The 15,824-nt window shown below is 38.8% G+C and overlaps 2 protein-coding genes across 2 annotated transcripts; one reads left to right on the top strand and one right to left on the bottom strand.

Moving 5' to 3' along the window:
* Positions 1 to 797: 797 nt before the first annotated feature.
* On the top strand, positions 798 to 6,810 carry chp2 (calcineurin-like EF-hand protein 2). The gene is made up of 7 exons (XM_042486099.1): positions 798 to 943; positions 2,775 to 2,847; positions 3,544 to 3,624; positions 4,097 to 4,221; positions 4,323 to 4,384; positions 5,453 to 5,575; positions 6,009 to 6,810. Exons 1-7 carry the CDS (start codon positions 877 to 879, stop codon positions 6,060 to 6,062), a joined length of 585 nt encoding a protein of 194 aa, XP_042342033.1. The 5' UTR covers positions 798 to 876; the 3' UTR covers positions 6,063 to 6,810.
* Positions 6,811 to 10,962: 4,152 nt separating this feature from the next.
* On the bottom strand, positions 10,963 to 14,116 carry LOC121943357 (cytochrome c oxidase subunit 7A2, mitochondrial). The gene is made up of 4 exons (XM_042486880.1): positions 14,045 to 14,116; positions 13,721 to 13,807; positions 12,414 to 12,498; positions 10,963 to 11,185 (listed from the first exon to the last, which is right to left on the bottom strand). Exons 1-4 carry the CDS (start codon positions 14,114 to 14,116, stop codon positions 11,127 to 11,129), a joined length of 303 nt encoding a protein of 100 aa, XP_042342814.1. The 3' UTR covers positions 10,963 to 11,126.
* Positions 14,117 to 15,824: the final 1,708 nt, after the last annotated feature.

Genomic DNA, 15,824 nt, shown 5'->3' with positions numbered 1-15,824 from the left:
TTTTAAAGTGACTGAGTGTATCAGCTGACTGTCATCTCGAGGGGGAGGGAATGGCCCCTAACTTCCTAAAATCCTTGAAACATGAAAATCAGAGAAATGTCCCAAAATCTGAGATGTGCTATATATCATTAAAACCTACAAATGTCCTCAAATCCTAGAAATGATGTTAAATCCTAAATGTCATTAAATCCAAGAAATGTCCTAAAATTTGAGAAATGTTCGCAATGCTAGAAACCTCCTAAAATCCAGGTAATGTCCCAAAATCCTGCAACCTCCTAACGTTCAAGAAAAGCCCTAAAATCCGAGAAATGTCATAAAATCCAAGAAATGTCCTAAAATCCTAGATCTAGAAACATCCTAAATCTCTGAGAAAGATCCTAAATCCTAGAAATGTCTGAAAATCCTAGAAACATCCGAAAATCCTAGAAATGTCCTAAAATCCTAGAAACATCCTAAATCTCTGAAAAATGTCCTAAAATCCTACAAATGTCCTAATATCTGAGGAAAGTTCCCCTAACCCACAAATAAAAAAACAACACAACATTAAATAATAAATATTAAAATCACACTTATCATTACACTGCATAATTTAATAAACCATTTTAATTCACGCGTACAGCAGGAGTTTTCGTTAAGTCTAGCTTATCTTTCTTTAAAATGATCCTTTTTCCAGCGACTCCGTTGCAGAGCAGGTCGTAGACCCTCATTGGTCAGTGTCTGCTGTTAGGCGAGCAGTGATTGGCTGAGCAGCTTGTCTGTCGTGTGTGCTGGCGGGGCGCAGAGTGCAGATGGAAAGATACAGTCAGCTGCTCAAACTGCAGCCAGACGACACAAGGAAAGTGGAAATCAGAAGTCAGCTTGAGTCTCGGCTGCAGGATGGGCTCCGGCAGCTCCAGCATCAACAACATCCCAAACGCCCAGGAGCTCATGAAGGAAACCGGCTGTGAGTGCGCGTCTTTTTTGGCTGCTTGTTTTTTGCAAAAATCTTAGAGAAAGAACAGAGTGAGGAAAAGAGGAAGAGAGAGCACAGATCAGCCAAAAACATCTCCAGTGATCATTTTAGGAACATTAAAGCAACTTTGAGTCCTTTGAGTTCAGTGCTGAATCATGTGTGTGTGCTTTAGGATTATTTTTTCTTATTCTGCTTGTATTTGACCTTCATCTGAACACTTAGAGTTTTTTATTCGAGACACAAAGGGCCATCATGAAGAAACAGTCGTGTATTTGGACTCTGAAGGACGGTGACAGCTGTGAAACATGAAGCCACAGCTGACAGAGAGGAGCTTTCATCCAACAACTGATGTGCTTTAATCACACGAACATACAGAAAACACACTCTGGTGGTTTGGTAACTCTACAGTATATTTACACAGATACTTAATGATGACTTTTGGTTGATTTAAGAGACGAAAACACAAAAAAAACCCTCCAGAACTGTCTCTAAATGTGTGAGTGGTGTGATAGCAGCACGGCGAACGTTGTTAAACTCATCACGTTGTTTCATCTGGTGTTTATCTCAGTGTGTGTTTGTGTGTGTGTGTGTGAACACCCTGAGCTGTCCACACTGATACAGAAACTGACGACAATGTTAACCACAAAAACAGATAACTGCTCACTGTGCTGCTCTGCGACCCAAACGCCAAAAAAAGTCAGCGCTTTACATTTCTGCAAACCATGGATATGTTACATTTCTACGTCATTCTGTAGCAGATACATGATACATGGCAGTGGGTATTTTAGATCACAAAAAACTCTTTGTTATGGTTAGGAAAATCCTAGAAAGGTCCTAAAATGTCATAGAGGTGTCCTAAAATCCGAGAAACGTCCTAAAGTGTGCACAGCCCAAACACCATTAAAATTCAGCGCTTGTACATTTCTGCAAACCATGGATATGTTACATTTCTACGTCATTATGTAGCAGATACAGTACATTGAAACTTTAGGTTTTCGGCAACGCTGTGCACACTTGGTTAAGGTGAGGACATTTTTTTGCTCAAACTACCAAGTTTTGGTGGCACTAACCCAGCGAGAAACACAGCAGTGTCACAGTGTCGCAGTGTACTTTTTTTTTTTGGACTTTATTTTGATTTTTGTGACTTTCTCAAAAGGCATTAAAATAACACCTGGTGGAAAAGTTAAAGAAAAATGTTAATGACTAAAATGATCTGCTGTCCCAGATCGTTTTTATGTTTTGCTTTTTTTGTTCTCTTTTTTTTTTCTAATTTTCAGGTAATTTTGTTGTACTTTTTCTTTTGAGTCAAAGGCAATGAACAGAAATGTCCTGCAAATTGCTATAATAATAAATAATAATAATAATAATAATAATAATAATTAATAAACAAAATATAGTAAAAGGGGAAAAAAATAAATTTATTATCAAACACAATTTTCTTATTTTTAGGTAATTTTGTTTTTTGTCTTTTCATTTTTTTTTTTTTTTTTTTTTTTTTTTATTTTGCTAACTGTATGGTGATTTTTTTTTGGTTTCTCACTGTTTAAAAGGACTAAAGTTAAAAGGTAAACTGAGTAAAGTGCGTGTTGGCTGTGTTTGGCTGCATGTTAGGAGTCAAACTCTCCTGCCGAGCTTCTTATCATGAAAAGAGCAAACAGCAAAGAAAGTCAACAGAGCAGCTCTGATGTGCAATGTGACCTGCTGCAGAACCGACCGGTAAATTATTCAAGCTTCTGACTGCAAATCACGCCGAGTGTTTTGTTTCCAGACATGATGGGTTATTGATCGGTCTGTAATCAATCGAACGCTCTCTGTGTTTCAGTCTCCGCCGCTCACATCCTCCGCCTGTACGAGAGGTTTGAGTTCCTGGACAAAGAGCAGAGAGGAGAGCTCAGGTCTGTGCTGCGACGCTGCAGGCCGCCTTTTAAAACGGCCACATTTAAAACGAGATGTCCGTGCAAATTCCGTGTGAAAAGGTCTGATCACGATGTTTAACTCTCAGCACATTTGTTTCTAATAGTGAGAGCGGAAGCAGCCATGTTTTTTATGGTTTCTAAACACAAATGTAACAAAATGAGGAAAATCTGAAGTTTCTGTCAAATTTCTGCATCTTAAACAGAATGAAACACCTCTGTAAAGGTTGCTTTCATTGATTTAACTCTTTAGAACCTGGATGGACGTCAGTTTTGTTGCGCAGCGTTGCAGATGTTTTTTTTACATCTAAATTTAAAACCTCTGACATCTGATAAAATTTGTTCTCTGGAAAACATGGGAAAAAAAGCAATGAGCAACTTGACGAGAAATGTCCTGCAAATTTAAATAATAATAATAATAATAATAATAATAATTATTATTGTTATTTAAATAATAATGAAATAATAATAATAATAGTAGTAGTAGTAGTAGTAGTAGTAGTAGTAGTAGTAGTAGTAATAAAGAAAAAAGACAAAATTATTCATTTCAGGGAAAAAATAAAAAAATGTGCAGAAAACTATATTTTTAGTTCTTATATGTTTAAAATAATTTACAAAAAAATGAAAACATTAGTGATGTTGGTTTGGGATGTGATTTTGTTCCTCTGTGTGTCTCAGGCTCGAGGATTTCGGAGCCGTTCCGGAGCTCGCCCTGAACCCCATCGGAGACAGAATCATCAGTGCCTTCTTCTCTCCAGGGTGCAGCAGCCTGATAATGTTTCCCCTTTTCACAGTGGATGAGATCAGATTATTTATTTACAATGATGGTTTTCAATTTAGTTTTAGACCATTAAGTACATCATACACACACACACACACACACACACAGATACTTCACATAAACACTGTGTAAGTTTCAAAGCACACCATAGGACCTTAGTTTCAGACCGACCGGCGCCGTTGTCATTTTCACGGCATCGTTTCTCGTTGTAAAAGTACTAAATAACAAATACTCGTGTCCCTCTGTGCACCCATGAGTGCGTAGGTCTTAAAATGAGCTTTGGTCTGCACATTTTAGGCGTGTCGCTATTTTGAGGCAGCAGAAAGTTATTTTTCCATCGATTTAGAGGTTCGACAGGAGCAGTATTTCAGAGCAGTTTATGGACCTTCCTGTGTTTGTTAGTCACCTTGAAAAGGAAACGGGAAACATTCGCCTTTCCTCTCTCTCCAGAAAGGAAACGGTGGACTTTGCCTCCTTTGTTCGGGTTCTGGCTCATTTTCGTCCCACAGAATCAAACCGAAATAAAAACGGAGCACAGCCAGAGCCGGCCAACAGCAGGACCGGCAAGCTCAAATGTCAGTCCCGCTTCAGCTTTTCGTTTATAGTTTATAACCCGAGATCCACAGATGACAGTTCTTCTGTAACAGATGGTTTTATAAGCTCTCTGTGTGTCCAGTTGCTTTCCAGCTGTACGATCAGGACAAAGATGGAAAGATTTCCCGAGAGGAGCTTCTCCAGGTCTGTAAACTCATCACTGCGTCTCTGCCCAAAACCAAGAATACACATGTAGGAAAAGAAGTTCAGATCGTACCGTTACACTCAGACTTAAAGGTTTAAAGCAAATCTTTCCCTCATATTGTGCCGAGAGGTCCCCCAACCTTTTTCTAATTCACAATAAATAAAGTGATTTACACAGGGTATACATGAGGTACCAGAGAGCGTTAAACAGCGTCAAAATAGAGCTTGTTGATCACAAAACTGCCAGTGGAGAATCCCCCACTCAGACAGAGGTCACAGTTAAGTCCCGAATGTCCTAGAAATGTCCTTAACTCCTTAAAAAGTCGTAAAAAACCCCAGAAATGTCCTAGAATCTGAGAAACGTCTGTAGATCCTAAAAATGTCCTAAAATTGAAAAATGTTCTAAAATTCAAGAAACATCCTAGAATCCTAAATACCATAAAATCCTAGAAATTTCCCAAAATCCTAGAAACATTGTAAAATGTCCTAAAATCCCAGAATCAGCCTAGAATTATAGAAATCTCCCAAATCCTACAAAATTCCTCAAATATTAGTATTTTAAGATATTTTCAAAGATATTTTAAAACCTAGAAATGTCCTTGAATCCTAGAAATGTCTTTAAACCGTAACAACATCCTAAAATCCTCAAAATGTCTTAAAATTCTAGAAATTTCCTAAAATCCTCGAAACCTTACAGTTTGAACAACCTTAAATTTGAGCAGCGTCTTAAAATCCTACAAACATGTATGGGGCTGCAGCAGCTGGCCCCTGGCCTCCTGCCATTTTGCAAAAGTGGCCCCAAAGCACAGTTAAGTATCTCTGCCTCAGGGAAACCAAACTACTGGTATCAAGAGGAATGACGGGAAGATAAAAAAATGCATCGTCTGCATAGAAATATATAATTATGCACATCGAGAAAGGAATACAGGGCCCATAATGGACCCTTGAGGTACACCATAAGTGCTGTATGTTTTATAGACATGAAAGCTTCCAAGAGTATTTAAACCTACAAAAGAGGCGAGTCATTTTGGACGTGATGACTGATTGGTTGCTCACTGTGACTGACAGGTGCTGCGGGCGATGCTGGGGATGCAGGTGACTGAGGAGCAGCTGCAGAGCATCGCTGAGCGAGCCATCCAGGAGGCCGACCTGGACCAGGACGACGCCATCTCCTTTGAAGAGTTCAGAAAGGTAAGAGGGGGGTTGAGTAAGATAGAGACCAAATGGACAATTGGGGACATCAATCTGAACAAAAACATTTCTGTCATTTTCAGAAATTTGGTTGGTGTATTGCTGTATTTTTCCTGCTTCATTTCTTTTAGGAGGATGAAAACTTAGTCAACTAGTTAAATCTTAAAACAATGAAATAATAAATAAAACAAGCATACAATTCATCCAGCTAAAAATGAGGTTTTATAAACTACGTTGCTCAAAATTATAGTACAAGCATTATTTTTTTATGTGAATATGTGTTTGGGGACGTGACAATGAAATCAACACACACAAACAGCTTTTAGTGTCTCCAAACATAAAAAGACTAAAATGTCAAATGTTCTTTTTTTCATCTATGGTAGGACAAGTACAACTTTCAACAATACAATGATTCCTTTTATTTTGTTTTCAGTCACTGGAGAAAGTAAACATCGATCACAAGATGAGTACTCGCTTCCTGAGTTAAAGACACGATCTGCTAAGATTTGGGGATTATTCTGTTTGTTGAAAAGAAGATGTTCAGTTTTTCTAAAAACCTGCAGATGAGGACAGAGACGTGGTGCACAAACAGAGACATGTTTGGTAGATTCAGTTTAAGATATGAAAAGAAAAAGCGGGATAGAAGAGTTTGCAGGGACTGTCCATTAGCAGCTTAATTATATGACCACATGGACACTTTTGGCTGCACACCCAGTGTACTTAACCCTTGCTTGATGGTCCTTTTTTTCGATAGATGAACCAAAGTACTGAACAAATTGTAATTTCAACCTGATGATGGAACCAGATAAATCGGGTTCGTCTGGGGACCAAGACTGTCCGAACAACATTTAATGACATTCAGTAGTTGCTGAAATTATTAAACTTCTGTATCTGAAAGGAGTTCAGTGTTTTCGAAGAGGTGTGTTTGTGCGGCTGCCAGCCAAAGTCATGAGTTGTGGAGGAAAAGTGTTCTGAGCAGAAGTTTAAGGTGGAATTCAGGCCAAACCGAGTACCAAAACTGTGTTACTTTATCCAACGCTCGGAGCTGAGAAATGAGAAAAAAAAGGCACAGATGCAAAAAAAAAAGACCTCAAACCGCCTATTGCAGTTGAAATGGGGACTTTGTTGGAGAATTAGATATATTGATAAACCACCTTGTTATGTTAACCCTTTGAAACCTAAAGTAACATCTCTTTTGTGTGCTGCTTTTAGATGCCTTTAACATGTATTAAAACCTTTGAAGTCTGAGCAAATCGATTTCTTCTTTAAAAAAAAACATGGGGAGAAAGGCAATAAGCAACTTGGCGAAAAATATTCCACAGTTTGTAATAAATTAGTAAAATTAGAAAAAAAAATATTTTCTAAAAAGCTAGGGGAAAAATCATAGTAAAAATAATCTTAATATCATAATTAAGAGTGATATTACAGAATTATTTTAACATTTTAAGCAGTTTAAAAAAAAAATTCTTGTGCAATTTCTCGCTCCTTTTTGGGTGATTTGTTGTTAATTTGCTCATCACCATCTTCCCATGTTTTTGAAAGAAATTAAGCCAATTTGCTTAAGTTTCAAAGGGTTAAAATGAATGTAAATGTTGGAACTGCCTGCCTTTAATGAGGTATCTTTATACTTTTTATTACTTTAACTCTTAAATAAACACTTTAAAATCACTTTGTGTATCAGTGTGAGTTTTTTATCTAATCTATCAACAGTTTCCTTCTTGAGATCTTTATTCAGAAACTGGACAATTTGCGGTGTTGATTCAACATCATACAGACGGGTGGCACCGGCCGTGGCAGCATGATATGCAGATGGGTGGTGTCAGTTGTGAATGCAGCAGGGCAGAACTTGTATGATACGCTGCTGGACGGCGTCAGGTTGGTGTTCACCTTCCATCTGAATGTGACGTGTTTTTCTACGCCTTGCCATGTGCTCTTTTGCCTGAACCTAAGCATCCATGCCAGCATGTGCTGTGCTCCCAGCAAGGTCCGCCCATGCAGTGCAGCAGCTTGATCCAGGATGTTAGGGGTTAATCATATCTCTGCGAAGATGTTCGCAGAGCAGTCCCCGACCTCCTGTTGCTGACTGAGCCTTGCCCTGATGCCGGCTCTCCTCCCTCTCTTTGTCTGGCTCTTTGGGTTTTATTTCTCCCCTCTGGTCTGACTGGCCGCTTGGCGTATGCCGTTTGTGGAGATCCTGTCGCAGGCTGCTGTATTCAGTCCAAACCCCACACAACTTTTTCCGATGTTTTCTGTCGTAGAAAAGTTGTGCTTCAGCAGAAACGGCCATGGTGTAGAAAAAATAGAGCAAAAACGAAGCAAGGATTTCAGGAAGTACAGGTTGCTGCATTTACATGCACTGCTGTTGTCATAGCAACCAATAGTGTGTTGGTTGTCGTGTGCTTTTGTTGCCTAAAACACGGTGCTTTTTTAATCCCACCATGTGCTTGTGTTGACATCATGGTATGGGTATCCCGAAACATCAACAGCAGACTCAGACAGATTCCTAGAGTGTAATATGTAGACGTGGAAGTCCCGACCCGTTCTCACTCCGAACTCATCAAATAGCGCCACTCTGTCAGTACTTTTGGCATACGAGCGTGATGCCAAAAGCCACCTTCCGCGTCCAACCAGAACGCAGCTGGCGATGAGAACGTGCTCACACAGAATCAGTGGCGTTGTTATTATATGCAGGTGGAAGGACGGACGGCACTGGATGCATCCACATGCAACGCGCACGAGCATCATGACTTCAAAAAGCTGCTGGACAGAACCAGTCGCGTAGCATGACATGCTGAAGGACAGCATCAGGTAATAATGCTTTCGGTGATGACGCGCGATAAGGAGCACAAGCGCGGTTACAGTACAGGTGGCTGGGTCCCACATACGACCGAACCCCCCGTGCAAAAGTCAGGAGTTCGCTCCCTGTTTGGATGCTTTCTTTTTCTACACCTTACCGTGTGCCTCTTTTGCCTAAACCTAATCATCCATGACCGTGCTATGTCCCAACATGTCCATCACGGTAACAGCATCCCGGAGCGTAAACAGCTGATGCAGAAGGATTTCTTAAAACGTCACAAATAGATGCAAAAGGTCACAAGATGAGAACGTGTTGGAAAAGACCGTGTTTGGGCCTTTAACACCTGGTTTTGTGGACACAGTTCTTGTTGGAAAAACAGCGACAGGGACCTTGGTGACCCACCGTACTCTCCACCTCCCGATGACAAAGTAAGCCCACATTCGATGTCACTTAAGAAATTATACATTACGAATGAAGCATGCAAATGTAACATTTTTGCGGTTTGCAGAAACTTGTCACACATTTCCTTGTGTCGACTGGGATGATGAATGTCCTTTGTAATATGTAATGTCAGTCAAGTTTCACCATGCGTAAAATGCAGATTTTGTGTCATGAATAGATCTTCCTGGGAGATATGGACAAGTTGAATCAAGTCATGCAAACCTTTTGCTGGTTCTTCAGTTTCACTCCACAGAAATCAGCATGTTGAAGGAAGGAGCCTGATGATCTGGTCCAGTCATGTGTTTTCAATCTGAATGTTGATCAGATCTGGTCGGTGTCGCCTGTTCTGGTCAGTGATCCATTTTCACTTTTAAACAGCAACAAAATGAAGCAACTCCTCACTTGATGATGTGTTATATTATAAATCTTACTTTGGGACTTTTAAGTGTTGTATGGTGCTGTTTGAGTTTGATTATCAAATTGTCAGTTTTAGACGAAAACATCAAATGCAGGCCCCCCAGTTTCAGCGTCGGCAGCAGAGTCGCACACTGTGTTTTATGAACTGACAAGCCTTTTTTTTGGAAGCTTCAGCACCTGAAGGTGTGACTGACAGTCTGCGTTCATGTTGATCCCAAAGGTTGACCAAACACATGATTGGTTTGTTTGTTTTTTGCTTATTTTAGGTAATTTTCTCATAACTTTTTATTGATTTCTCGCTTTTTTTTTTCTTTTTTTTTTGACATTTCTTGTGAAGTTGCCCATTGCCTTGTTTCCACATTTTTGGAAGAACTCAAACCAACATGCTCAGGTCCTTTTCAGTAGATCTATTGGATCTGGATTTTTAGAAAAAAGTATACTGGAGCATGTGGACAAGTGTGTCCACATACCTTTGGCAATATAATGTACGTGTTTGGTGTAGAAAAAATTAACATGAAGTGGAATTATTTTATTTTAGCCTGTGAAATAATTATAGTTTTGGTATTGGCATAATTCCTTATTTAGGCCACCAGGTGGAGAAATTGCTGCATGTTTTCTCCTCCTTGGTGTTGTGTAAGAGCTGGAGAACATCGGGACGCTCAGGTTCCATTACAAATGCTGATTTATTTCTCATTCATTTTTAACGATATTAATTTCTTTTGGCGTCAAAGACAGAAGACAAAGAGCAGAAACAGATGTTGTCTCAGTTTCTGCTGTTTGTCTTCTGTCTTTGTTCTGGCTGTTTGTAGGTTTCATGTGGAGCCCAGAGGACTGAAACTCTTCACCTCACACTAACATGTCCTCTTCCTCTTGTCAGGGAGAAGATTGAAAAGGTGAAGCGATCTGGATAAAAACCTGCAGATTCATGGAGAAGACGGATACAGATAAGCTGAAAAACTCACATTTGTTTCTGAAAACTCAAACCCTGTTTATGATGTTTAAAAAAACGCAAATTTAATGCACCACGAGGCGAGCATAATGAGGAACCCAAATCAAACACAATTACCTCGTGTCCATCAGCAAAGAACTGCTTCTGTTCCATTTTCTACCCCAAACTTCGAACTGTTTAGGGCATTTCAACCAAAATGAAGGTGGTTCAGAGCCTGAAAAGTTGGTTCTCAGCTGGAACTAAAAACTATCAGGTTTTCTTTAAACCTGATAGTCTGCTGTATGCAAACACAGGTCTCGTGGTTGAAAGTCTTGTTTGACCCATAATCCTGAGTGTTTCTCCGTCTGTAGAGTTCATCAGGCTGGTTTCTATTAATCCTCAAATTGCAGCAATTGATATTGCGGATATAAAATCTGTCTAATGGAAAGACGTCAATTTCGAAAAAGGGGGAATTATCCAGAAAACTATATTCAATACTCGTAATTGTGTACTTAAAATGGTGTTACAGAAAGAAGAAAAATATATCTGTTTTTTAACACTTTCATGAGGTCATTTTCTTGTCTTTTGTTCTTTCTTTCTTTCTTTCTTTCTTGTTTCCTTCTTGTAACCTTTCACTAATTTCTTGCTGATTTTTTTAATTAAGCTGCTCGTCGGCCTCCTCTAATGTCCTTGAAAGAAATCATGCCTATTTGCTCAGGTTTCAAAGGGTTAAATATACAATGGCTCTTAAATTAACTGTTTAAACGTTACTCAGAAACAAATGAAACTCTGCAGGCGTTGAGCTTAAATCTTTTTACACTTTATACATATTCATCGCCTCGTCGCCCTTGTAAAAGCACGACGGCTTGTGATAAAATCAAATCGAATTTCACACAACAAACATTAGTGTTAGATGGAGCCGAGTGTCGTTTTCCAGGAGATAGACCAAGCCTGGGTCGGCTTCTTCTCTACGCTTTCTTCTGCGGCATGGAGGCGACGAGCAGCCAGTACAGAGAGTAGCAGGTTCCTGCAGAGAAAACGAAAACACAAATCCAAAAAACTATCAGAAGACGCTCACATTTATTGATATATAACTATTATCATTTGTTTTTAATCATGTTTATTTCCTGGTAGACTCAGATATGGCAACATTACGCTTCCACTCTGCGAATGTTTGCTTTGACTGTTGAAGCCGGATCGGAGCCAGATGATTAACCCTTTGAAACCTGAGCAAGTTTACTTCTTTTAAAAAACACAGGAAGAAGGTAATGAGCAGAGAAATGACCCAGAAATTAGTAAAAATCGATCCAGGTTTCAAAGGGTTAAAGCCAGGCCTGGTTCTAGACTGCTTTGAATGGGGGGCCAATGAGAGATGTTGGCGGGTAATAAGAGTTATTGTTTAGGCCTGTTTGCTTAACTCTTGCATATTTTAGCCAAAGTTTTTTGATTAAAAAGCTCATATTTGGGCCTTTTTTACGCACTGTGGCAGTGATACTCAACTTATGGCCCGTGGGCCAAATCTGGCCCCTGATAGGGTGCCGTATGGCCCCCCAACCATTTTCTTTTTCTCTTATTCTCGATAAAAATAAAGTGATTTGCTTTGTGAATAGTTTTTGTCCTTTTAGTCTCCATAAGGTGTCAGAGACAGAAAACAGCATCAAAATAGAGCTTGTTGATCAAAAAAAGAGCCAGCGGAGGATCCACCACACCCCCGACAGAGGACACAGCTGAGACACTGATGTCCTAAAATACTAGAAATGTCCTAAAAATCTGAGAAATTACCTAAAATCCAAGAAATCTCCCAAAATTCTAGAAATGTCCTAAATCTTACAAACATCCTGAAATCCAAGAAATGTCCTAAAATACAAGAAACGTCCTAAAATCAAAGAAATGTCATAAATCTTAGAAATGTCCTGAAATTCTACAAATGTCCCAAATTCCAAGAAATGTCCAAAAATTCAAGAAATGTCCTAAGTCTTAGAAAACGTCCAAAAATCTTAGAAACGTGTGGTTGAGTTGAGTATCCCTGCTTTAGTGAGATTAATTTTCGGGGTGAAAGATGTCTGTCTCACGCCTCGAACCGTCTTCGCTCAAAGGTGAAGAGCTTTGTAACGTTTACCGTCAGAAACATTTCATCAGTGTGAGTTAAACTTCAGGCTTTGAAATATTTTAGAAATCTGCCGATATTTTTCATCTTTTCAACATTTTTCTAGACCAAACTGGTGAGTTCATCCCAAAAAAAGTCCTCACGTTACCTCCCAGAGTTAGCGTCATGGTCGCCCGGTAGAGCACCACGTCGAAGGTTCCCCCCTTGATGTGAACTGGCAGCCCATTGTCCTCCTGTAACCATGGAAACCACACGGTAAAAACAGTGCTGGTTACATGTTACGTATCACTCAGCACGGTGATTAGCAGGGAGGAACCAGCAGGAGGTCAAAGTTGTCAGATGAGGGGAGGCTCTGTGTCGGAGGGATTCGCGTTTTCAGTGGAATTTGGCCGAGCCGTTTCAAATAAATAATTCTGCGGGAGTCGTCATGTGCTTTTGTTACGACCTCCGGCTCTCTCGTGTTTCGTAATGCTAACGTGGAATAATCGCTGCCAGAGGCCACGAGGAACTGTGAGCTCTCTGAGAGCTGTGGGGACGAGGAGAAACTGTTGTTGTTTTCTTTTGAATTTTCAACAAAACTTGCAATTTAACATTAACCTGCAACTGCTGTCAATATCACAACACACAGATTTAACATCAACAACAACAACAACAACAGGATAAAATAAGAAAAATGAACGTGACATTCTGTTAACAAATAAAATAATCAATAATGATTTTATTTATAATGCACTTTACATTTGATACAAATCCCAAAGTGCTACAAGATAAAAGCATCAGCTTAAAAAAACGGATGAAAACAACCAAAATAAAAGCATATTTAAAAGTCTTAAATACAAGCACGGAGACACGTCACTTAAACGTCATTATGTGTTTCGTCTCCCTTTGTGTCTCTGTCCACAACTGCAGCTGATTTAAATGTCTTTTCAGTCTTTCTCGATGGTCTTTGACTTATTTTGATAGATGTCTTTTCTGGATGTAGTATTGATGTCTTTTCTGTACATCAAATACATGTCTTTTCTGGACATCACATGGGTGTCTTTTCTGGCAAAGATGTCTTTTCTGGACATAGTATAGATGTCTTTTCTGGACTTAGTATAGATGTCTTTTCTGGACTTAGTATAGATGTCTTTTCTGGACATAGTATATATGTCTTATCTGGACGTAGTATAGATGTCCTTTCTTGACATAGTATAGATGTCTTTTCTGGACGTAGTATAGATGTCCTTTCTGGACGTAGTATAGATGTCTTATCTGGACATAGTGTATAGGTCTTTTCTGGACATTTGCATGAAATTTTGGATTACGTTTTTAGGCAGCTGCCATTACGTTTGTGTGAAATTGGTTACGTTTGTGTGAAATTGGTTACGTTTGTGTGATAATTACATTTGTTACATTACGTCTGTTTCAAACCCTCTTTCTAACTTCTTCTTCTTCTCTGACCGTTAACGTTACCTGGAAAAGTTTTTGGGCCTCGGGGACTTTGTTCCTCAGCTGTCTGGCGGAGCTGCTGAAGGTGCGGCCGGCCAGAACTGGAACTTTCTGCAAACACAAAGAGACGGGAGGGTTGGTTTGGAAAACTGGGATGAAGTGCAGCCGTACAGGACAGAGCAGCAGTTTAAATGAACCCCAAACTTCTGAGTAAATCTTTGTTTAGACTCCACGATCTCCTGCTGCGTGCAGTAACAGATTAAACGTCAAAACGCATCAGCACCGCTCGTTGTTCAGCGTGTTTCCATTACTTCTGTCTGCAGGAACTCAGCTGATTTTCCAGGCAACTGACTGGAATCGAGCCACGTTCATCTCATCCTGCCCGTTTTCCACAGAATTTTGTTGTGGTTCATCGCCCATTTCAGTGTTTCACCAACAAAATCGAGGACATGTTTTTGTTTTGTGGCTAAAACCTCTTTTCTGAAAAACAGCAGGGACTTTATTTTTATTTCACCGCAGAAAGAACAAGGCATTCTTATACTAAAATCAGGATTTTATTCTTCATTTCTGCTCAAACTTTCCTCATGATCACCCAAAGAACACAAAACCTCGACCCAAAGTGGCCGTAACCCACCCACCGGTCATCTGGACTACTAAAACATCAAAAAATGAAAATTTAAACAAACTTAAATCAATGCTTAATTTTACTTAAAGAACTTTGAAACCCGGATCGACATCAGTGTTCTTGTGTTGCATTTGGACGCCTTTTACAAGCTCGTAAACCTTTAAAACCCGAGCAAATTTTCTTTATTTTGGAAATTTTGGGGGAAAAAGGCGATGAGCAACTTGGCAAGAAGTTTCTTTGAAATTGCAATTAAACAAGTAAAATATGAGTAAAAATGACGTGAAAAGAGGAAGAAGTAGTAAAAAGTAAGTAGTGATTCTTTTTTTTTTTTAAAAAAAAAAAAAGGAAAACACTTTTTGAAAAAAAATGGATTTATAATTATTATTATGTATTTAAAATTTTATCGCAAAAATATCTCTTTTCTTTCTTTGCAGGTAATGTACTTGCAATTTTTCAGGTAATTTTCTTGTAATTCTAACACATTTCTTTGTTATTTTTGGTAACTTCTTGTCATCATTAATTCATTACTTTCTTCTTATTTGTTTGAAAGCAATCAGGGCAAATGTCTCAGGTTTCAGAGTTGACATGATATGATCTAAAAGTTTAAACACGGAAAAACGACCCGTGAAACGACAGTGAAAGAGGAAGAGAGAGTGACTCTGAGGTTTGTGTCGTTTCTGTTTTCCAGAGCAGAGGAGGCCTCTGGGAGCCGACGGCCGACGCTGGTTTCGGTTGTAACTCTCACTGGCTACGTTTCTTACTTCTCATCATTTTTTATGCTCGTTTTTGAAAATGATTCTCTCTCTGTTTCTTTTTTTTCTCAGTCAAACAAGACGTCATCATGAGGAGCCAAACTGAGGTCAGTCTGACGCCCGACGCTTTATTAACGTCAGAGCATCATCTGCACGTATTATTATCATCACGAATTATTATCGTTATCACGTATTATTATTGTCATCACGTATTATTGTCATTATCACGTATTATTATTGTCATCACGTATTATTATCATTATCACGTATTATTATTGTGATCACGTATTATTATCATTATCACGTATTATTATTGTGATCACGTATTATTATCATTATCACGTATTATTATCGTTATCACGTATTATTATTGTCATCACGTATTATTATCGTTATCACGTATTATTATCATTATAACGTGTTATTATTGTTATCACGTATTATTATCATTATAACGTATTATTATCATTATCATGTATTATTATCATCATCACGTATTATTATCGTTTTCGCTGTGAGAGATTTTAGTTTTTATTGGGTTTGACAACTTTATTTTTTACTTTAGGACATAATAACTTTTTATTGGCTTAAGTTATTAATGAAACATAAAAAGAAGGCTATGAGCAGCGTATCAAGAAATGATCCAAAAAAAACTGACTTGTATGAAAATGACCAAAAACAAGAAAAAGGAAATAAGAAAAAAACAAAAGCAAACAAGAAATAACCTGAAAAAAGTGCTAAAAATGTTGTC

This window comes from Plectropomus leopardus, chromosome 5 (assembly GCF_008729295.1).
Source record: "Plectropomus leopardus isolate mb chromosome 5, YSFRI_Pleo_2.0, whole genome shotgun sequence".
Taxonomy (NCBI): Eukaryota; Metazoa; Chordata; class Actinopteri; order Perciformes; family Serranidae; genus Plectropomus; species Plectropomus leopardus.
The sequence above is the reverse complement of the archived record's forward strand: the minus strand, read 5'-3'. Positions and strand labels throughout refer to the sequence as shown.